The sequence below is a fragment of the Harmonia axyridis genome, chromosome 3, assembly GCF_914767665.1.
Source record: "Harmonia axyridis chromosome 3, icHarAxyr1.1, whole genome shotgun sequence".
In the NCBI taxonomy this organism is placed as follows: domain Eukaryota; kingdom Metazoa; phylum Arthropoda; class Insecta; order Coleoptera; family Coccinellidae; genus Harmonia; species Harmonia axyridis.
The window spans coordinates 12,718,195-12,741,410 of NC_059503.1; the positions used below are offsets into that span (position 1 = coordinate 12,718,195).

The 23,216-nt window shown below is 30.2% G+C and overlaps 5 protein-coding genes across 10 annotated transcripts; 3 read left to right on the plus strand and 2 right to left on the minus strand.

Annotated features, from left to right (window-relative positions):
- Nucleotides 1-1,802: 1,802 nt before the first annotated feature.
- Nucleotides 1,803-3,852, minus strand: LOC123676425 (40S ribosomal protein S23). Its single transcript, XM_045612304.1, has 4 exons — nt 3,697-3,852; nt 3,246-3,405; nt 2,034-2,232; nt 1,803-1,921 (listed from the first exon to the last, which is right to left on the minus strand). The coding sequence occupies exons 1-4, from the start codon at nt 3,698-3,700 to the stop codon at nt 1,853-1,855; spliced, it is 432 nt and encodes a 143-aa protein (XP_045468260.1). The 5' UTR covers nt 3,701-3,852; the 3' UTR covers nt 1,803-1,852.
- A 222-nt stretch (nt 3,853-4,074) lies between these two features.
- On the plus strand, nt 4,075-5,804 carry LOC123675806 (zinc finger protein 718-like). The gene is made up of 2 exons (XM_045611327.1): nt 4,075-4,459; nt 4,649-5,804. The coding sequence occupies exons 1-2, from the start codon at nt 4,385-4,387 to the stop codon at nt 5,456-5,458; spliced, it is 885 nt and encodes a 294-aa protein (XP_045467283.1). The 5' UTR covers nt 4,075-4,384; the 3' UTR covers nt 5,459-5,804.
- A 3,176-nt stretch (nt 5,805-8,980) lies between these two features.
- LOC123675807 (anaphase-promoting complex subunit 15B-like) lies at nt 8,981-9,723 on the minus strand. The gene is made up of 3 exons (XM_045611328.1): nt 9,505-9,723; nt 9,352-9,408; nt 8,981-9,296 (listed from the first exon to the last, which is right to left on the minus strand). The coding sequence occupies exons 1-3, from the start codon at nt 9,625-9,627 to the stop codon at nt 9,129-9,131; spliced, it is 348 nt and encodes a 115-aa protein (XP_045467284.1). The 5' UTR covers nt 9,628-9,723; the 3' UTR covers nt 8,981-9,128.
- A 280-nt stretch (nt 9,724-10,003) lies between these two features.
- LOC123676333 (H/ACA ribonucleoprotein complex non-core subunit NAF1-like) lies at nt 10,004-12,112 on the plus strand. The gene is made up of 4 exons (XM_045612184.1): nt 10,004-10,892; nt 10,953-11,131; nt 11,195-11,438; nt 11,494-12,112. Exons 1-4 carry the CDS (start codon nt 10,228-10,230, stop codon nt 12,005-12,007), a joined length of 1,602 nt encoding a protein of 533 aa, XP_045468140.1. The 5' UTR covers nt 10,004-10,227; the 3' UTR covers nt 12,008-12,112.
- A 927-nt stretch (nt 12,113-13,039) lies between these two features.
- On the plus strand, nt 13,040-23,034 carry LOC123675062 (high affinity copper uptake protein 1). Of its 6 annotated transcripts, none has more exons than XM_045610302.1 (6): nt 13,040-13,404; nt 20,090-20,229; nt 20,351-20,478; nt 21,081-21,176; nt 21,575-21,604; nt 22,340-23,034. In XM_045610302.1, exons 2-6 carry the CDS (start codon nt 20,092-20,094, stop codon nt 22,539-22,541), a joined length of 594 nt encoding a protein of 197 aa, XP_045466258.1. In that variant the 5' UTR covers nt 13,040-13,404; nt 20,090-20,091; the 3' UTR covers nt 22,542-23,034. The 6 variants fall into 6 exon arrangements, with proteins under 6 accessions (XP_045466258.1, XP_045466259.1, XP_045466260.1 ...); XM_045610303.1 differs by lacking the exon at nt 13,040-13,404 and adding an exon at nt 16,796-16,950; XM_045610304.1 differs by lacking the exon at nt 13,040-13,404 and adding an exon at nt 16,814-16,962.
- The last annotated feature ends 182 nt before the right edge of the window (nt 23,035-23,216 follow it).

Here is a 23,216-nt window from a genome sequence, read left to right on the forward strand (position 1 = left end):
AATTTAACTGAAAATGATGCTGCTAAGGTTTCAAATAAAACAGTGGACTCTTTTGATATTGTAAAAGAACTTTATATATTTCTCTTCATCCACAAAAAGATTGGAATGTTATAAAAAAGCATGATCCTCAGTTACGTCTAAAACCCCTAAGTGATACTAGAACCATAGTATAAGGAATGGATAGTAAGCCAACCGCCGTTTGACGGCAAGGAACTGGTCACTTGGGGTGGGGTCGCTACTGTAGTTGGATCCGGTGATTTACGAGTTGCATATATCGAACACTATTGACTACCCAAAGTGGAGAAGTAACTCGATAATAGATGGCGCTGAATCATGAGCTATAGATGGCGCAGAAATAATACGATAATTCATTCAGTGGCGTGGTTGAAAAGGGGTCGCATGACATTGCCAACAATTTTTATGTTATTATTAAGTTACCACTACATTTGAATATTTAAATATTTATTCGAATAATTGCGTTTTGCATTACGATAAAAGTTTGAATGATCACTTAACTCTCTATTCAGGAATAATTAAAACAAATTAATAGATACAATTGAATTAAAATTATTCATTAATAGTAGAAATTGGTTTCATCCGAAGAAATATGAATAGAATTGGGATATTATCAATGAAAAAAATATAAAAATTGAATATAAGATTCAAACATATGAATTTAGCAATAAAGAGTTCTAAAAATAATAATATAAGATTCCAAATTCGAAATGTAATGCAATCTTTTAAATCGTTGGCAAAGTTTTTTCATTTGAAACCTTGCTTTTCTGTTCCCTATGCATTGTGATTTTTAGACATTTTTCTATTTCAGTGGTCAAATATTTTTTTATTCTGAATTGAGAACCGACGAATCTTTCTATTCTTTTAAACCTGGGGTCTTAAATGTTACTTTCCTTATACTATGGCCATGTCGAACACCTTATTCGTTTTTTACATTTTCTCCAATGAATGAATTTTTCTAAAACTTCGGTCAATGGTTGACCTAATGCTGGTAGATATGTATACAGAAAAATTGTTAACATAAATTCTCTGAACAATCGTTCCATTATTTCGTCACAATTTTAAACCAAAATTGGTCTGAAAAGATTGGGTTTGATTCGTTCCAGATGAGATTTTGCGTAATTAAGAATAACAATATGAAACCTCGGTTTAACATCGTAATGAGAATCATGAAAATTCTGAATAGAACATCGAAGAAAACGAAGTACTCCAGAATAACAGATCCCTAATGAGTCTGTAATATTACAAATTGATATAAAATAACAATTTCAAGCTTTATGCAATTTTTATGTTGAAAAGTCGAGCTGGATATCAAAGAAATAGCGACATCTCTAAAGTGAAATCTAGATTTTGAGCATTAATCATTCATGCAATATTTGCGCACTTGGAGACATATGTGGTTTCAAAGAGTGCATTGAAGCAATCTTGAAGAAGCGCTAAAAAAATTCTTTCCTCGTTATATTAATTTGTGTCAACGCTCAGATTCAAAAAGTACCAAACAGATTTAAGTAAATCTTCAAAAAATAGATACTCAATTTAGAAAATTCAAGCTTTGATATCTTTATAGATGTTTTGTCATGCGAATGAAAATATGATCAATAGGTCATAAAAAAAAATTTAACAAAAAAATTTCAATTAATTGAAGCTACCTCTTCCATGTAGCATGTATTATTGTGAATAATCAACATCATCAAGTTTCCATTATTCATCTCATTGATTCAATTATGATTGTCCACAATAAATCGAGATCTAGGATTTCAAGGATACAAGGTAAAGAAAAAATTATCAACAAAATAAGAATTTTATACATGCATTTTATTAAAATACAATACTTAATTTAAGACCTTGGTCGTTCCTTCTTCTCTCTATATAAAGCCAACAACGAAACATTGGCAACTTTTACTACCTGTAAAACAAAAATTGAATTAATAAAAAAATCAACAACAAAATATACCTCAAACAATTAGACAATGTACTGAGGGAGTCTCTTTTAATTGTTTTTTTGAACCAATACCAACCTTAAATCTTACTCCAGGAATATCTCCTACAGCATGACCTTTCCTACCAAATCCAGCAACTAATACTTCGTCATTTTCTTCGATGTGATTTAAACAACCATCCCTAGGTACGAAAGCTGTGATTTTTTTTCCATTTTTGATTAATTGTACCCTAACACATTTTCGGATGGCAGAATTAGGTTGCTTAGCTTCAACACCACTGTAAAATAAATGTTCAAATCAGTTAAAATGAAAAATTCTTGCAACAAATGCATTAGCAACATGACAATAAATACACTCACCAAATTTTGAAGATAGCAATTCTCACATCACATGGAATGTTCCTGTGATTGGATAAAAAATACCATTCACAAGGAAACATTCTATGGGACGTAAAAATAAATACAAGAAATCATTTGGAAAAAATATATAAATTACATAACTGTAGGGATCATATCAGAGCGTGAGACCAATCAAATTAGTTTCCCAATGGTTCAGAACCCAAATTTATTTAGCACTGTTCAAAATCAAACACAAAAAGTGAAAATTCACAATTAGTGGTCTCACAGCGCACATTCATTCACTTACAGGATTCTAAAGTAAAAAGCCTGGAACACGATTTATTTATCAGACATGACTACATAAACTAAAAGCTCATTTTCACTGTGATAGTACTACCACGATAGTGCTATCTTGATGGTAACTAATGCAGAAACTATCACCATATAAACTCCTTACTGGCTACTATTGTGACAGGTACTATCACCATGAAAATGAACTAGAAATCTTCAAAGATCAATTGTGAATTGTTGTCAAGTCCAGAAAAATAACAAAAAGAATCATATGGAAAAATAATATGAATTATGGAATTGTAGGGATCATATCAGAGCGTGAGACCCATCAAGTGAGTTTCCCAATGGTTCAGAACCCGAATTAATCTGGCACTGTTCAAAATGAAACACTATATAGTGAATATTCACAATTAGTGGTCTCACAGTGCACAAGTATTCACACATAGGCTTCTAAAGTAAAAAGCCTAATTCTAATATATTGGACAAAAATTGAAGTATCCGAATAGGATATTTAAAATGGTAGATAAAACTATTCTGAACGGATCAAAATAGAGAATTTATTCCGCACTACAAATTGAACTAAGTCTTCCACCCGCCATCTTTATACGATAATGTCAAACTATGTTCCAGTCACATAACCTTAAACTAAAGTTACACTTACACTTTTTCCAAGACTATTCCTTTGGCATGAGAGGCTCCACCGAAAGGATTGGCCTTCCATCTGGTTCCTAAATGTGCTTTTTTGTAGTCCTTATCAGCCCACCGTTGTTCACGACGGTGATTGACGTGCTTCCTAGCAGTTTTCAATCCACGGGGTTTACCTAAAATTTAATATACATGAGATAAAGTTACAGCAAATACTTGAATTAAACAGATATTCATACCTCAAAGTACTACATAGTTCAATATTTTGTAGAATTTAAAAGAAGATGATGAAGATAATAATGGAAAATGAAAAATCTTCACACCCCAACAAACATAAATTATTAGTTTTGGAAAAAATAATAAACTTCATTATTATCGGGTATAATTCGAATCTCTACAGAACTATACTATCGCTATAATACATTAACAACATTAAAATTATAATAATTACGGAAGAGCACACTTACCCATCTTGGAATTTCAGATCACAAACAGCAAAAGAAATGTCGATGCAAGGTTTGCAAGGCATGAGCAGATATTTGGTTGGTATTGACTTTTAGGAACACTCGTACACAGAACCTGAGTTTTTTTTTTTCTGGCCTTTGTCTATACATTAATTTAAGATAAAGTGAATAGATAATAAAAATAAGATGTTGAGTAATTGATTAACTCAATTACATAATAGATTATCATTATTTATTTGAAATTCATTCAACTTCAAATTATTTACATCTGATCACAGACAAATAAATATTATCCCATAGACAAATAACCTGTATTAACCATAGACCTTGATATTAGGTCTATGGTATTAACACAGATTATTAGTCTGTGGTATTAACCTATTGATTTTTTGAGGAAGAAAAGGATAGAGGAGGGTCCCAATTTTTATTACAACTTATATTTTTTTTTTATTATTATTATATCTGATGCATGTTTGAGTTTGCTGCATTATTTGAAGAATGAATTTAATTAACTAACTTAAATATAAAGTAAAGGTTTACATTGACTCCCAGTGAAACCATTAATGTTTTTATTTTTCCACAATGAAATTTTGACAGAAACATAAATATTTATTTTTTTAAATATAAGAAGCTTGGCTTGTATGCTTCTCACTTGGCCTTAAGGCCTGAAGGGTTGAACAAATTATGTGAAATGGATTATAATTCTGAAGATTCTTATGATGATATTCCTTTGGAGCCTATGATTTTAATAAATGATGGTGAAGGGGTAAGTCAGATATTCAAATATTGGGATTTGAAAAATATTTACAAGTCAAATTAAAAATCTGATTTAGTTTATTGATTGTGGTCAGTTATTGAATAATAATACATGTTCATACACAGAATATGTTAATTTTTTTGAAACATGCAGTGAAAATATTAATTTTGATCATCTATTAATTATCAATAATTACAGGAAGTTGAAGAAAATCCAGGGGAAAGTTATGAAAGAAATAATTCAGAATTAATCCAATCTGTTGGTCCTGATATCTCTATCATACCAGTTAGGAGAAAGAAGCCTTTATTTAAAATTAAACTTTTTGAAAGAAAAAAAAGGTTACCAAAAAAAAATTCATACACAAATAAAGAGGATGATTTTCACAATACTGTACAGAAAAATGAAATGGAAAACATACAGAGTGACTCAAGGGATCCTAGAAATACTGTTCGAATAATTACCAAAGAAGAGACAGATCATACATCTGAAACATATCAAAAACGCAAGTCTCTCCCATTGGAAAAATGTCCTATATGTATGAAATTTTTCAGAAGAATGGCTACCCATTTGTTAAAACATGAGTATGCAGATCCTAGTTTCCAAAATAATGGTCTAGATTGCCATTATTGTAGTAAAACTTTCAATAGTCACAGTAATCTATTAATTCATCTGAGAACTCATACAGGTCAAAGACCCTATATTTGTGAAGTATGCAACAAAGCATTTTCTCAATCTTGTAATTTAGTCAATCATATGAGAATTCATAGTGGAGAGAAACCATTCAAATGTCCTCATTGTGATAAAGCTTTCACACAGTCTGGTAATTTAAATAATCATATAAGGCTCCATACAAATGAAAAACCCTTCAAGTGTCATTTTTGTGACAAAGCCTTTGTGCAATCAGGGAATTTAAATTCTCACATTAAGAACAATCACAGATATTCTAAAAAAATTTCTACAAATACAGAACCTAGTTTATCTGAAGTGATTCTTAATCACACTATTTGAGATGGATAATCATCTACAAGAGTGTTTTTATTATTATTTTTTTTTTTAAAGCAAAAGTTGGATTTCAGTAAAATAAAATCTTTTTAAACTATTTCCTTTTAAAATAATATGGTTACAAAGGTTTTATTGATAAAAATCCAAAACTATGTTTCATCTCAAAAACTCCTACTTTAAATGGAAGTTTATTGATTTGTACACAGAGCCATGTTGATATTGATCTCAAGACTAGTTTTGTATTCATCATCAAGCACCATTCTAAATTAGCCAAAAATAATTATTTAGTGTAACTAAAATGATTACCTATAAGAAATATCGTGCCATTCAAATAAATATCTTGTAGTTGGTATTTATGAATTACTAAATGAAAATGTTTCCCCCTTGTCGAGTCAAATTGGTCTTCCACTGCCTCTCTAATTAGCGTTTTATTCTAAGTAATTTATTTAGTGTATCTTGAAGTCAAGTTACTGTCCATATATATTTAAGACTGCCAGTTTTGTATGCTTTCTTGCTTCATGATATGTTAAGAGTACAATGAATTTTCTATAACTCAATACTTTTTTAATGAATTTCAAAGATAATCGAAAACATTCTTAAAAAATTATTATTTATTATAGTTGTATTATTTGAATTTTAAATCAAAGTGAACATTTGGACAGACATAAGTGAATATTTATAAAAATGTATATTACAATTGTCAACAATAATGAAGGGATAGTCCCTGAACTTGTTTATGACAAGTCTTTTTTTAATACTATATAGAGGTTTTCCATAATTGCAATATTCCTTTACTAAGATGGAGAATCTCAATGAAATCTTATTTATGTATTTGGTAGTTTTATACTAAATGTATTCATTTTCCAATAATCAATTAAAGATTCTTTATATGAAAAGTTTTTCTATTTGAAATAGCAGTCCTATATGTATTAAATTGTATGTATGTATTTCATGTATTGTATGTATGTCCCATCTTTTCCATCAATCAATAATAATAGTAAACGTTTATTTTTCTAATTCCACATGATATAAAATGAATAACAATTGTTTGGCTACAAAGTCTTCAAATATTTCTAAATATCCAAATGTATTTTTAATTTTGTTCCTTAGCTCAATGTGTCGATTATCTTTTCAAAAATCTTTATGGATATATCGATCAGCATAATACCTCTACTGTTGTTTCAATCCAAACAGGTTCCTTCAATAAACACTGGCATAATTTGGTCAATTTGCCAGCCACTTGTTATAATTTCTTCAATCCATAAAGAAGTATTTTTTCTTTTTTCATTGTTACATATCTTTTTGTATCCAGGGTTTTTTAATTTTTGAGGATCCTCATCATGTTTTCCAATTACTTAATTGTTATTTGTTCATAAATTTCTTTTTTTTTTTTTGTCGAAGACTATGTCACTGACTTGTTTATTTTTATCTTTTTTGTTAGAATCATTCAATAGCTCCTGGAAAAATTCTTAACATTTTTGCATAGTTCTCTCTTTCAGAATATTTTGCATTTTAATTTTTTTATTTTCTTATACCTTACCTCTTTTTCTAATGCTTTCCATAGGAGTGAAATAGTTTTTCATTTTTATTACTATTATATGTCATATGAGTGGAAGACTGATTATTCTGTTATTACCTATTTTTTTTCCTAATTCAGTCCGCATCCTCCTTTTCATAGCTCTTATAAAGTCTATTCATTTTCTCTCATATTCGTTTAATACATTTGGTGTAGAAGCTTCGTCATCTAAAGCCATAGATTGATGAGAGGACAAGTAAAAATATATATTATGCCCATTTCCATTCAGATTCAGCTATTTGTTAGTAATATGGTCAAACACGACAAAATTCAATCTGAATAGACTGCGGAGACTATAAAATAAAGTAATAAAAAGGCTGCACCACCTTCCCTATGAATATCAAACTGAAGATCTATATGAAAATTATCAATACATGAGGGTGGATTAATTGGTCAAGTTGCTACAGTGTAAACTCATATAAAGAGTCAAAATCTATCGAAAAGAGTCCAAAATATAACAAACCAAGACACATAACAAAAAAATACATAGAGCAAATACAGAAAATCGAGGGAAGAGTCCCATATATGACAGCCTGACAACTTTTAACAGTATGCCCGGCTACATCAAAAATTCATTAAAATGTATAATTAATCATTTTAAGTCGACTATAGTAACAACAAATTGTTGAATAATAGTTGCATTTTCAAATAAATAAATAAATATTATGTAGCTTGTTATTATTGTTTTTCATGTTTTCTGTTCCCCATTTTTTTTTAGTCTTCCTTCTTGATTCACCTAACTCACCTTCCACCCAAAATTATAGTTTTAAAGTTTTTTCCATAACTCTTCAACATCAATACTTTATAAACCTATTCTCCAACACCCTAAAATTTTTTGAATGTTGGTTTATTTCTTTCTGCTATTTTTGTGTCTCTAACTATTTATGTTTTTAATTCTTGATATCATCATAACATGGTCACTGAGAGTTTCCAGTACTCTTGTCACACTTGTATCAAATATACTATAATTTAGTTATTTTTTCCATCACGACATAGTCATTCGATGATCAACTTCTCACTTGATCTTTCCTCACCTCTTTCATCTTATTTCTTTACTAATTTTGTCGATTTCAACATATTGTTATCACAAAGTCATTAACTATGCAGAAAATTTTTTTTCATCATATATATGTCTGGCGTTTTATCCACAGGGACTCATTATATTCATATAGACTTCATCTCTTTTTACTACTCGGCTATTGAAATTGACCTGACAAATAATTTTCTCCTTTGCACCCTCCATAATATTTGTTAAAAGTTCCCAAAATGAATCCTTATTTTCCTTTTTTCCATCCTCATTGGGACCATAAACAATGATTCTCTTGCGGTTCCTTCATATCTTCATAAAAAGTTTTCTACTCTACTGTTATTCTTTTATGTCACATCATTTTATCTTCATTTGCTTTTGTTGATTACAGTATTTTATTTCTCTTTTTGCTATCTATCTGTTTCTTCTCATCCTCATAGCTTATGTACTGATCCATTTCAGAATTGAACAAGATGATGTTATTCAAACTTTTTATTGCAAATAACTTTACTTCTTTCAATAAATTGCCATTAACTAGAGATGAAGGTCTGGCAGTCATTTGCACCTTTCAAAATCATCAGAAGCGGAATTTTCTCGATCAGAAATATAACTGAAGAATTTAACAACCGTGAGAAATATTTTTAGAAAAAATGCTTCCTTAAACCATAGAAAAATCCATAAGGCCTAGACAATTATTTTATGAATACTTGATTTATTAAATGTCCATTTAAAATATCACGAACTTGACAATTATTCACCTAAAAATCAGTGTAGAATGTATGTTATCTGCTAATTTGACCTTAAAACAATCCTTCCAGAAAAAGAAAATAAATCAGAATGATAAATAGTTTTGTTTGATAATTAACACTGGTTCAAAAAATCTGTATATATTTTTTTTAAATGAAGGTATAAATATCCATTATAATTAGAAGATAAAATTCATGATTTATTGCCTGAACAAGAAGATATTACAAAATAATAAACATTGGAAAAACTAGTATAAAAAATAACAAAATATTACCATAAACTTCAAATCATATGAGTATAAACAAAATCTCTTGAATTTAAAACTGTTATCCAACTGCATGTTGATGCAGTCTTGGATTAATATTTGAGGTAGTATTAAGGTCTTGTGATGGATCCAATTCAATTTCATCATCATCTTCTTCATCATGACTTTCAGATTCTTCTTCATCATCATTATCATCTTCATCATCCTCCTCTTCGTCCTCTTCATTAGCCTCAAACAATAAAAATTTTTATAAATTTTCTATTCTAGAATAGAATAATACTTACCTCCATTGCTGCGTTTCCTATGGGAACTATATCCATTAATTTTGTATTGTTATTTATCTGCAAAAATAATAATTAAATGATTTAATTTAGAATATGTGGCTGTATTGAGTTTGATACTGTTAATCGAAAGATTAAACAATACAAGTTTCCTACCCAAGCCCTATGTTCTTTTTCCATTCTATTTACTTCTTCCTCTTCATTACATGGTAAATCGGCTTGGAACCATAAAGAATCTATTAATTTCGGTTTAAGAGTTGGAAAAAGAGGGATATTCATGCTTCTTGTTTTAAACTAATTTTTATATTCAAAATTATCAAAAACAAGGTAGTGTGAATCAGTGAATCTAACCTTAGAACTCGAACTGACAGTTGGAGTTTAGACCTACCAAAGATTGAACTATCGATATTTTTACTCTAACATATTTCGATATGAACAACCTAAGGCAGTGATACAACAGTACCTCAGTTGAGTTGTTCAGATCCGCAACTTCAAAGATAAAAATCGCCATGATGATAGCCAACCTTCTTAAAGCAGACGGCACATAAAGAAGAAGAAGAATATTTCGATACATTTATCTGACGTAGGCCACGCAGTACCACCACAGACTAGTAATCTGTGGTACCACAGATTACTATAGTCTTTGGTGTATTCATTTTCTCATGCCTAAAGATAATATTACATTGTTTATTATAGTATGTAATATATTATTATATTATAAATTTTATTATTATATATGGTATTAGGAATATATTAGGTATTAATGAATATTTGAGTGAAGCGTGGTTCAAAAACAGCTAGAAGCACCTCGGTTAAAGTTCCAGTATTCCTGAAAATCATTATCTAACCAAATCTGCTCACGACTGAATAGTAAAAAGTATGGATTCTGAAAATATATTAGTTCAAGAAACAGTCTCTTCTGCAGATACTCAGAAATTGGCTGACAAATTTGAACCATCCACAGAAACTCCTGAAAAAGATTCTACATTAAAATTGTTCACTTCTGAAGCCATGGAAGAAAGTATGGATTCTGAAAATATATTAGTTCAAGAAACAGTCTCTTATGAAGACACTCAGAAATTGCCTGTTAATTTTGACCCATCCACAGACTCTACTGAAAAAGATTTTAAGTCAAAATCATTCACTTCTGAAGCCATGGAAGAAAGTATGGATTCTGAAAATATATTAGTTCAAGAAACAGTCTCTTCTGAAGACACTCAGAAATTGCGTGTTAATTTTGAACCATCCACAGACTCTACTGAAAAAGATTCTAAGTCAAAATCATTCACTTCTGAAGCCATGGAAGAAAGTATGGATTCTGAAAATATATTAGTTCAAGAAACAGTCTCTTCTGAAGACACTCAGAAATTGCCTGTTAATTTTGAACCATCCCCAACAACTACAAAATCTCCAGAAAAAGAAACAATGGAGTCAAAATGTGATTCAGAAAATGGTTCTAGTAGTTCTGATAGTGACAGTGATTCCGAAGATTCTTCTGAAGATAGTGATAGTGAAACTGATGATTCTTCTGAAACAGATGATGAGTGAGTATTATTAATTAATTCTACTTTTGGATGCTCAAATAATGTAATTTTCTCTCTTAGGATTCAGGAAATAAAAGTTGAAAATATCAAAAGAAAGGAACAACAAGAAGAATCATGGCAGTCTATTTTAGGGGTTGATAAAGCCTCCATAGAACTGCCAGACATTACTTCCTTAGAGCTGAATGATAAAGATCAATTCATTTATATGGGACATTTTGAAAATGTTATTGATAACATTGGTAAATATTACACATCATAAAAAATTCAAATGAATTTCTTATTCTATAATTTTTTTCCAACAGTTACAGTTGCTGCTTTACCCCAAATGCCTGCTTATGACCTAGAAACATTATTATTTTTAGAAGAAGGTCGGAAAGTTTTAGGTTACATATTTGATGTTATGGGACCTGTCACAGCCCCTGTTTACATTATACTCATGAAATCTGCAGAAGCGATTGCAGATCTTCAACTGGAAAAAGGAGCTAAAGTTTATTGTGCCCCCCAAAGCAAATATACTAAATATATTCTACTCCAGGAATTAATGAAGTGAGTATTTCATAATGCTTTTTTTAATGGGTTGATATTTAAATAATCTTTTCAGTATACGTGGATCAGATGCTTCTTGGATAGGAGATGTTGAAGTTCCACAAGAATTACAAGAATACTCAGATGATGAGCAGGAACAACTCAGTAAAAAAGTAACTAAACGGAAGCGGATTCAAGAAAAGGAGGGTGAACTAAATATGGATCAATTACCTGGGGGGAGAAAACCTACAAGACCTAGTAGTACTTCACAAAGTAGGAATAATTCATCATTCGCACAAAATAATAGGACTGTAGTAAATCCTGTTGCTATTGCAGCACAGAGGTTTAATAATACACCAATACCTATTTTCAATCCTTCAATACCACCTCCAAATATTAGAATGCCACCTCCAGTAAGAGGCATGGTACCTCCTTTTTCTGGACCGGTCCCTCTTCCTGCTCAGGCCCCAGTTCCTGTTCTGCCCTTACCAAGGTTTTGGTCTGAAGGTAGAGATTTTAATGGAAGTCCTAATAGACCTAATTACAGGCCGAATATGCCTGGTCCTTCTGATGGCTATTGGTATCATTGATGATAAAAACTATGATATTTTGTCAAATATCTTTCAATTATCAAGTTGGAATAGGAAACACTGTGATATTTTATATTGTTGACTAGAAATAAAATTTTAAATTTACTATTGTCTCCTTTTATTTTTTTTAATTATTAAAAGCATTATATTAGCCTGATGGAGGAGCTAAATGCTCAGAAACGTTGCCATTGAATAAATTGTATACAACTGTCCCTTGTGACTGATATTCCTTACCATTGAATTAAATCTTCGGAACGATAATTTTATCTGAAATAAAAGCAGAGATATTGTCTACCATCATAACAAACCTCAAATCGCGTAATTTTATTATTTTGAATTTATGGCAACACCAGCATAATAAGTGTCATGTAGCAGGCTCTGTGGAGAAACGGCTTAACACTTGATATGCAAGTGTCCAGAGCTGGCTGGCCTAAGAACCATTCACATGGGCAAGCCGGTCCTGGATACCAGAGAGGTAATGGCCAAGGCCCCTAAGGAGGTTGTCAATTTTATTAACGTCATTGACGACCTCCCTGGGTTTCTATGAATGAGTAGGGTAGTGAACAAAAGATCTGCATGGTCGCAGTTCCCGGAAGGCTTACCGAAGCAAAACGACCCCAGTTCAAATAATAATAATGTCATGTATTAGTCCAAAATTATTCGAGTAAAATGATGCGAAACATGGCATTTTATTTGCTATCAAAGAATTATAAGGGATATTAGATATAATTATAGTATTCCATATATCAAATATCATGGGTAACTATCAATAAATATTAATTGTCGGACATTTGAACTTTTCCGTTACAATCCATTTGGTATTCACAACTTATATCCCTTTCTCTCTTTGATACTATATAGGGTGTTGGGATACTATTGTCCACTCATTCTCCAGCAAAGGCTCATTGGGAGATTTATTTCTCCTATATTCGTGTTTTATAGGATTCTGGGTACATGTCTAATGGGTGTACCCAATAAAATAAGAAAACGAAATATTATTCGATGGTTTACTATGACAAATATGTCAAAAAACTAAATAAAGGTGATGGAAGTATATTATGTTGTAATTAGTTAATTTATATCGTAGTTAATTTGCAAGTCTTAGAGGAGTATTTTGCAATTGTTCGTGATATATCATTCCTCCATTTATACCAGCATCAGCAGATACTTTGAAGAAATCAAATAATTAACTCTAAGAGATAGCTGTCAAATGATCTAACCTCTAATGATTTCAAAAGTGAGAGGTGAACTAATTTTCGAATTCTTCAGTAAGAGAACTTTCGATTGATTCATTCATAAGATTACAATCAAGCTCCACTTTAATTGATATAATCTATCTCAATAGCAGTTGCTCCAGTTTCAATTTATTGCCTAGTTATCGTAAGGAATAACAACTGGTGAGTTTTTTATGTTTTATGTGCAAATTTCACTTTTATATTCACTTGTTTTAGTCATTTTAATGTAATAGTTATGCCTCATAATCATTATTCTCGATATATTATTACAGTGAAATCATCTGTCCATATGCATTAATATCATGACTTGAAAACTTATGTAATGAATAAACATATATCCTTGGTCTCTTATACTCGTACATTTTTGTTATCTATATTATATTTATTCGTATTTGAAGATTATTCTGTTTCAATAGCAAACTAAACTCCATCTAGAAGAATAGGATACATCCACGAAATATTTTATAATTTGTTATAAATTCAAGGAACATCTTTCCTACATTTTTTTTAATTTTCAAGTTCTTAGGCTGCATGAATTATTTAAAGAATATAAAATCCAATCATGAAAATTTACTGAGATGAATAATTTTTAATTCTCTATATAGTTGAAATTTCTTGTTCACCAATTGTTCAAAAATATTTAAACGCTCAGTGTATTTGATTCCTCTTATGCCTTTATCTTCAAAGATATTGTTGAAATAATTTTAGATAAATATATCAAATATATGAGTAATTTTCATCTGGCTTTCAGTGTTTTATATTTTCCTTAACATCAATAAATTTCTCAATTCCAATTATTTTCTCAAATTTAAGTCGTGTCATTGTACCTAATAGGTAGTTATGTTTCAAAAAATTGTGCTTTTTTGTTTTTATTAATTTGTGAAATAATAATGAATATAATAGACTTTGAACCATTTGGAAGGAATTGTCTTCACCAATAAACAAATGTTCGCTTAGATATGATTCGCAGTAGGTAGAATTGTTTTAAAAACATAGGTATATGAGCAAGATATGAATAATACCAGTAGTTACACATGAATTTCTTGGAGAACAATTGAAACTGATAAGGGACCAGATAAAGTGCATAAAACTCATTCAATAATCAGCAAACGCCGATATCTAAGAATTCGATTGATTTTATTCTTCTCTTGATCGTAGACATTGTCGGTTTTCTATAATTTAATAGGAAGTTACTACACTTTTGCTCTATTATCGTTAATTAACCTTTTAGTTCAGACTGGTGTCGCACTGATGTCATGTCTAGATAAAAATAAAAAAGGTATCGAAAACATTTATGATTAATGAATGGAATATCCTTTATAGGATAGAAAATTTAAATATATTCGATAAGGACAATTTCGAAATAGAAACTTTTCTATGATAGCTAGTGGATGTATATTTATTTTTATTTACTTCTTTATTCTTGACCTCTAATACAGTACAAGTACTGGTGACAAGGCCTATTTAACAATATACAAAAAAAGGAATACTATATAATATTCAAAACAACAACAAAGTTAAACTAAACAAAATAAATCTTTCAGGTACAACTTAATATTAAAGTTTTTTTTAGTTCTTATATACTTTATTTCTGGTGGTATTTGGTTAAATGCTTCTATTGCTCGGTAAATTGGGGAGTCCTGGGCTTTCCTTGTAAACCTGAATTCACTTCTGATGGTACCTTTATCTCGGGTGTTATGACTATGCACATCCTGTACTAGTGTAAATCTATAATTTGACTTTATATAATTGTTCGTCATGCCATGAATCAGTTTAACTTGTTCCAATTTCTTTAGGTTATTAATGTCCGAAAGTTTTGTGTCCTTATATAATATTGATGTAGGTGTTAACATGCCATAGTTGAATAATATTTTTATAGTTCTATTTTGGAACACAATTTAGTTTTAATAATTCCGATAATATACCTATGATATTATTCAAGGGAAATGTAAGGAGTATAAATACATAGTAGTAACTCGTTCAATAGAAAAAAATACTTTATGTGGAATTCAGATTTTATGGTAACTAGTTACCTAAAATGATAACAGCATTTCAGGCAAGTTCAAATTTCTCCAAACAATTCCAAGGTACTATTAATTTTCGAAAGTAATGGATAATTACGGTTTCGAGTTGCATTTCCCAACATTTGCTTAATAATTTCGGAAAAATTGGTTGTAATTCTGTAATATTGAATACTGTTATTATACATGTGGTAATCATTTATTTTCAACGAATTCGTTCTCAAATAAATGGACCCGCCACTGATCAACTAATAAATTCAGACTGAAATCGCTATAAAAAATTCTAATTAATTCGAAACTTGAGTGCGTAGAAATGGGAGACAAGTAATAAATGAAAGTTGGTAGTGCTCGTGTTGAAAGATATCTGTAGCACTAGGAACGAGGAGTTTGTTGTAGAATTTCAAACAAATACCTTGACTTTCGTCCCAGTTGTCCAACTAAATGAAGGAGATTTAAAATTTATGCAAATAACATTCAATGATGGAAATTAAATTATTCTATTTCAAATGAAATTTTTTTTTTCTTTTTCGAAAATATATAACAAGATATATAAATTTCTTATCAAATTATAAAAGTCAAATCAACCAGGTGCTCATCTGTGAACTTCAGATGATGGAAATGTTCGGTGGTCACCAAGGCCTCCGGATTTAACACCGTTAGATTTTTCCAACATTTTCCAATTGATTGATTTTGTGTTGAATCCGGAGACCGAATATTTTAATTATTCGAAGATCATAGATAGGCATTTGGATGATTTGTCGTGTGAAACTGAAACTTTTGTTGATTTTTATATTTTGATAAGAAATTTATGTATCATCTTATATATTATTGAAAAGGGAAAAAAGCGATTTCAATTATAGAAATTTGTATGGTTCACATTAGAAAAAAAACAAGTTTGTATTATAACTCTGAAACTAATTGCAATAAAAAACAAATGATTACACCAATGGATTCTACTGAAAAAAGTGCCTGTAGAATGATATATTCAAAACGCCAATAACTAGTGGGGGTCATATCCGGATTATCAGCTGGGTGGTCAAGCAGTTGGAAGCGCAATTCGTTCAATATGACCAAGGTTTTAACCGATTTGTGACAAGGAGCATTGTCAATACACGAATCTCGTTTTTATTAATTTTTCAAACAACAACAAATGTAGCGCCACTTAACCTTCAATGTCTCGATCGAGACTTGACAAGAAAAATAAGTTGGCCATGCCATCTGAGTGCCAGTGTGACGTGATAACTAGCCACGCCCTTTATACCTTGGTGGTAAGCTTAGCAAGACTTCTATAGCACCTCCAAGGCAAGAATATTAGGGAGTGTGTAGAGCTATTTCTCAATAGGAATTAACCCAAATGGGGGTCCTTGGAGCAATCGTTTTCATATCAAGTTTTGGGAATGTGAGCATTGTTCTGTTTCTACCAAAAACTTCCAAACACACTCGAACACCAAAAATAAAAGATACGCCACCTCTATTTTCTGGTATCACATTATTGTTTGACCGCAGTATCACTTCCCAGACCGCAGCATGTTTGCCAATCCGTGATAATCCAATCTGCTGGAGATAGAATACCTTTCATTATGTAGCCTCGAAGATATTTCTTCAGAATTTAGTTATTGTTCGAACGGTGTACGGAAAAGGTTGGTGGCAGTGAATGTGAATACTGACTGTTTGTAATTTCCTTGTCGTGAGTGTTCCAGTTAGTATTTATTCGTGACTTTCGTAGAAAAAAAAATTCGATACTATTGAAATTTACAGTTTCGCAATTTGTTGAATTGAAAAATATTCTCGGACATTTGGTTGAAGAAATTAGAAAAATACTGACGTAAAGTTGGGAGCTTTTAAGCGTTCGATCATTCATGCTCAAATTGCACCCTTGGAGATTATATATCAAGGTATACAGGGTGTCCGGGAAAATGTGGGGATTCTCTCGGATTCAGATAAAACATAAAAAAATAAGATGACAAGTTCCCATCATTTTTTTTCCCTAGCGGCCCTGCCTACGGAGATACGGACTAGGTTTGTGTATTTTAATGCTTACATTTTCAACACCCTGTATGATAAGGAGTAGAAAAAAACAAATTTGGATAGGTTGAACATAAGCTTAAAAAAGGTACTCCTATTTATTGTCGATAAAATGAACCGTTTTCGAAAAACAAAATAAAAAAGGAATTAGAGTTCATGGTTCTTTTTAATAGAAATAAAAAAATAAATTCCTTTGTTATTTTGTTTTTCGAGAACTGTTCATTTTATCGGCGGTAAACAAGAGTAGCTTTTTTTATAATGTTCAAGCTATCAAAATTTGTTTTTTTCTACTCTTTATCATACAGGTTGTTGAAAATGTTAGCATTAAAATGTACAACCTAGTCGGCCTCTGGCAAACTGAAAGAGCTAATTTAAGGGCAGTATTTTGAAAGGTCCTTACTACTGTTCATCATATCAAATATTCTTTAAATTATATTGAGTAGTTTGAAATTTATTCCAGTAATATGGATTTCCAGTGACGAAATTTATTTTATTGATCTCCAAAGGTACAATTGGAGTATGATTGTATAAAGGAAAAAGGACTCTAAAGCATCCCGTCTTTCTTGTGTTTTGACATTTCTTCAATTTGTTTCGCAAAAGAAATTCTATGGTTGATTTTTTGACTTGTGAAAGCTACATTGCCAACTTTACGAATAATACTCATCGATGTACTTTATATAGCTTCACTCACAAAATTTCAGTGAAATCTGGTGTACAGATTCTGAAATATCGGAACGTTTTTTCATAAATTCTTCAATATTCTGATAATTAGTTATTGAAAATAATAAATAACCTAGAAGTATCTGGTCTAGAGTTAACACATTTTTTTAAATTTTGTGGGCTGCCTTCTCAATGATTCGAGATAGTCGTTTACAATACGATTCTACGTATTGTAAAAAGTGAACTGTGAAAATCTAATTGGAAAGGGTTAGACATTTTTTTCCTGGATCCAAAATCATTGATCTTTAACAAATTAATACCTGCAATTAGTTAATTCCATCCATTGTTTTGTCCAAATTATAAATCTAATACTCAGTCTGAAAAATAAGGATTTCCGGAATGCAAGTGTTGATAAAACTGATGACGAATGCTATGTAAATGCTGAGTAACATATGATTACAAAATTGCCAAAGCAATTTTCCTACTTAAGTAGAAAATGAAACCTACTTTATAACCAACTCGAATAGGTACCTATGTTATAAACGATATTTCGAAAATAATATAAAACACATTGAATTTTACACTTCGGTTTATCATTTCCTAGTTCATCACAAAATATCTCAACACTTGAAAAATAATAATTCAATTAATGTCAATGAAAAATTTTTTTATGGAAATATAAAAACGTTCAAAAACTCATCACTGAAAAGCTATATCGTTGCAAAATGTTTTCTTCGTCATTAGATATATATAATTTCTGAGAAATGATTTCTTCCAATATTTGATTCTTGGTGTTTCTTGCCTTCGAAATGTATGGATCTCCTCAGTTTAGGAGAATCAATACGGTAGGACAGCTAATTTTGTGCAAATTGCTCTTATATGTATATTTTGAAAAGCTTTAAGGACGGAATTTTTCAGTAAATTTAAAAAATTTCAGGATTCTTTCAAAAAAATTCATCCGTGAGTAAATGTTCAGAATATATCGAAAAACTAATCTTTTCTAAAATCGAATTGAAATTATTTATTTGGACTAGAATCACTTCACAATTGGTTTCAAGTTGTTTGTAATCGTTCGGAATGATCAAACCCGAAAAATAAATTGATATGATGATACTCAATTAAATAATTTCATCACAGACAATTCGTCAATATCAAATCTTTCTATATGTTCTGAGAAAATTATCACTATATTTCTCAGATGATATAGCATAATTGTAAATCTAGTTTTTGCTTTCCAGTTTTTAAAATTCTTAAATAGGTTTTGCCAGCTAGCAACATGAAGGTATACTGCAAACGATTTTTTTTTTTCATTAGAGACCTCTTTTTATTTCCCAAGAAAAGGTCTGAACATAAAAGTTCATAAAATGGTTTCGAGTTTATATGTATCACTGCAAAGTCCTAGTCCCGTCAATTTCAGTGCTTCTATAAATCAGGTTCAAATCCTACAGTGTGATATTTATTTTATGATTTTCTCTTCCCAGAAGTCGACGTATTTTGTGCGATATAAGTTAATAATGAATGAAAATGTATAATTTGAAGTACTTTTACTGACAAATTACACAGAAAAAATCATAATTAGAATATTAATCCACCTCCAACCAATCGATTACGAAAAATGTAATTTTGGATATCAATTGGAATATAATGAATTGATTCAGATCAGAAGTATATCTGCAAGTTATAAAACTTAGGTACAATAACCAGCGTTTTCAAAAATTTGCATTTATCGTCGCTGATAATAAGTTTCAAGGTCGATGATGCTACAAACTTGCATTAAGAATTCCTATATTCTGCTTGTTGAATTAATACTTGTTTTGAATGTGGGAAATTCCTGAGACTATATGGTTTTTTTGTTTTTGTCCAGTAGGTAGAATATTTTCCTGTTGACGATTTTTAAATATTATCAATTGAGAGACTAATAAAAGTTTTATTATTTTTTTGAACAACTTATCTCTCCTGTAGCTTCTTCTACTATTCTATATCTAGAAGTTTTAAATTTTGTACATGAGCTACTACAAAGGGGCACAGCTCTCTATGATGTTCAGAATGAATTTCTGGTTAATAAAATTTCTTAATATGGATTATTAATGTAATAATGTAAATTATCGATCTTTGGGGTAATAATCTTTGTTCTTTTACAGAAATGGAACACCATGGTCATGACATGCACCATGGTATGCATTCACCAAACCACTCTACCATGCCCAAGCATTTAGGAATGGATGGCAAAGACATGCCAGACATGGATATGGACATGGACCACAGTATGATGAAAATGTTTGTATGTAATAAAAATACACTTCTCATTAGATACAAAAATTTTAGTACAGTATTCCCGTATCGTTTTGAATCAATTCAAGAACATTTTGTACATCATTATAATATTCTTAATATACTTGCAGTTTCATTTTGGGATCAACGAAACAGTACTTTTTGAGCAATGGAAGTTTACAACTGTTGGAGGTTTAATTGGTTCAATGATTGGAATCCTTATAATGGCAGCATTGTACGAAGGGCTCAAATATTATAGGTAAAGTCAGAACTCAGTTGAAAGATGGAAAATTATCAAGATGTTTTATTCAATACCTCCTCTGTACAAGTAGAAAATGATTCTATTTTCATGCTACACTGCATTCAAAGTATGTCTTCCATCTCAAAAACCTTTTCATTGTTATTTTCTCTAATAGGCTATTCGACAGTATTTGTTATCATCAAATATAAAAAAGAGCGCTAAAATATCAAATTATTCAAATCCATTGTCACATTATGAGAAACGAACTGAATTAGTTATTTTGAACAGATTCATTTATCTATAGAAAGGTAAATGAAAACTCAGAGCATTTGAAACACAGTGAAGTTAGAATGTTAATTAATCAAAGTAAATTAATAATAAATCAAAGTAATCTTAACTGATTGAAATTTTGTTTTGGCGGTCGCTTTAAATTGTATATTTTTTCGGAAATTGAAAATATCCATTTTTATGTACATATTAAACATTACTGAATAATTTGGGAGTATTTGAAAGATTTGTCAAACAGCCTAATAATATGTTTGTTGTTATATGTTTGATTATTTGCGAAAATTCTTCTTCCTTTAATAGTTAATGATTTTTATATACCCAATCATTTACAGGGAATACCTATTTTGGAAAACATACAATGCCTTACAATATAGAGCAGTCTCAATACCAGAAAAAGGCGTGGTGAATGAAGAAAACCAAATAGTTCAGTAAGTTTTTCCGTTACTGACATTTTTCTGAAATCACACATTCATGTGATCACCTTCATCGATTAAACACTCTAGTGATCATATAGTAAATTACTATATCTTCAGAAAACAGATATGAAAAGTTTCAAATTCAGTCCTTTTTGCTAAAATTTTAAAAGGTTGACAAAAAGTGATTATGATATCATCTTTAAGCTACTTAATTTTCAAATTGTGACACCTAGTGAAATCTACAAGTACTTGGATTCCTCAATTTCATACTTCACACTCGGAGTCTTTAAGTAAATTTCCCATATAATTAATAGGTGATATCGATGAAGTGGTTGCAGCCGAAAAGTTTCAATTTACACTTTAACATTCAATTTGATGTGTTTCTAACAAATTCTATTTCATTTAAAAAGTATGGTGGGGGAAGTCATCCACAAACAGCCGTAAGTTCATTTCAAGCATATTTTGCACTACTTGTTCTTTGCATGCTGCACTTTTCAGAAATGAATGTCCAATCAATCAATATTGAATGCTCCAATTGAATCATATTCTCATTTCATTTATAATTGTTTGAAATTGATTAGACCTTCATTTGGTTCATATTAATTCCCTTAGTTATTCATGCCATGTGATAACCCATCTGATGAGTAAAGGAATCTAACATTATTATTTGTAAACACTTTATGAATCACTGCAATGACCTATTTGGAATAACCCCCGAATATTGAATCTTTATTTATTATAGTTACTTTTTGGGGAAATTTTTTACATGATAACTGTTAAACGAAAATTGATAGATACTTGACATTTAAGGGTCCCAATATCTGTTAAGTTTGGGAAAAATCGAATTTCGCAGGATACTACTTATTTTTGCCGTTTGGTTTTTCTAAAAATATTGTTTCGAAATAGTAATAATATTTTGTGTTAAGTAATTCTATGCATGTTACAGAAGTATATTATAACAAAAATCTATAAGGGAAATTTCGTGAAAATATTAGATGCATACAAATTTGAACAAGATCGCAGAAACTCTCGACTTCTCACATTTTTTTACAATTAATCATATTATTACTCTATAATTGCCGGGTATTCTTCTCAATTCCTGCATGAAATGTAAAAAAATTATTATTATTATTATTATATTATCTAGTAAAATAAATTAATTTTTGTTATTGCAGGCCAACGATGTGGAGTAAAATGCATTCTTTTCAAACTTTTCTACATATGATCCAAATGGTGCTCTCCTACTTCCTCATGTTGATATTTATGACATATAATATTTGGCTGTGTATAGCAGTAGTCATTGGCGCAGGTATAGGATATTTCCTCTTCGGTTGGAAGAAATCCGTGATAGTCGATGTAACTGAACACTGTCATTGACAAACTATCAAGAGCAAAATAATCGCCTTTCTGCAGAAAAATAATTTCCAAATATAACAATGATGACTGCTGAGGTTGGAATTCCGTACAAATGAGCTGAGATCATTTTTCATAATCAATTTTTTATACTGTTACTATGTTGTTATTGAAAAAATTTTAAAGTGACTTACCAATTATAGGTCTATAGGGTTTTCGCTTAAGAATCTTCGTAACAGTATAAATCATTTTTAGGATCATTTTTTTGAAGTTCCTCAATGTATTATATTTTTTATGTGTTAACTCTAAATTTTTCTGTAGGTAGGCCGAAGTTAAATGTTATATAATTGATTATTGAATTTTTAGTGATAACATTGTTTAGTATTATCAATTTTAAGATATAACTTTACACATTTTTATGTACGTAAATATCAAATAATTATTTCTTGAGGGAATACCTATTGTATGTTTTTTACTATTGGTTTCAAGATGAAATTAAAAGATTGTTAAAGATTTATTTTGTTTAGATCATTCATTATTGATTGAAATTAATGAAAAAACCTACTGGGAGAAATAAAATATTCCAGTTATTATTTCTTTCCAATTATTTGCAATTGATTCAATTTTTCGAATACACAATTTTTTTTTATTTATAAAGCAAAGAAAAAAAAAGTAGAAAACAAAACTCTCTGCTGTGTG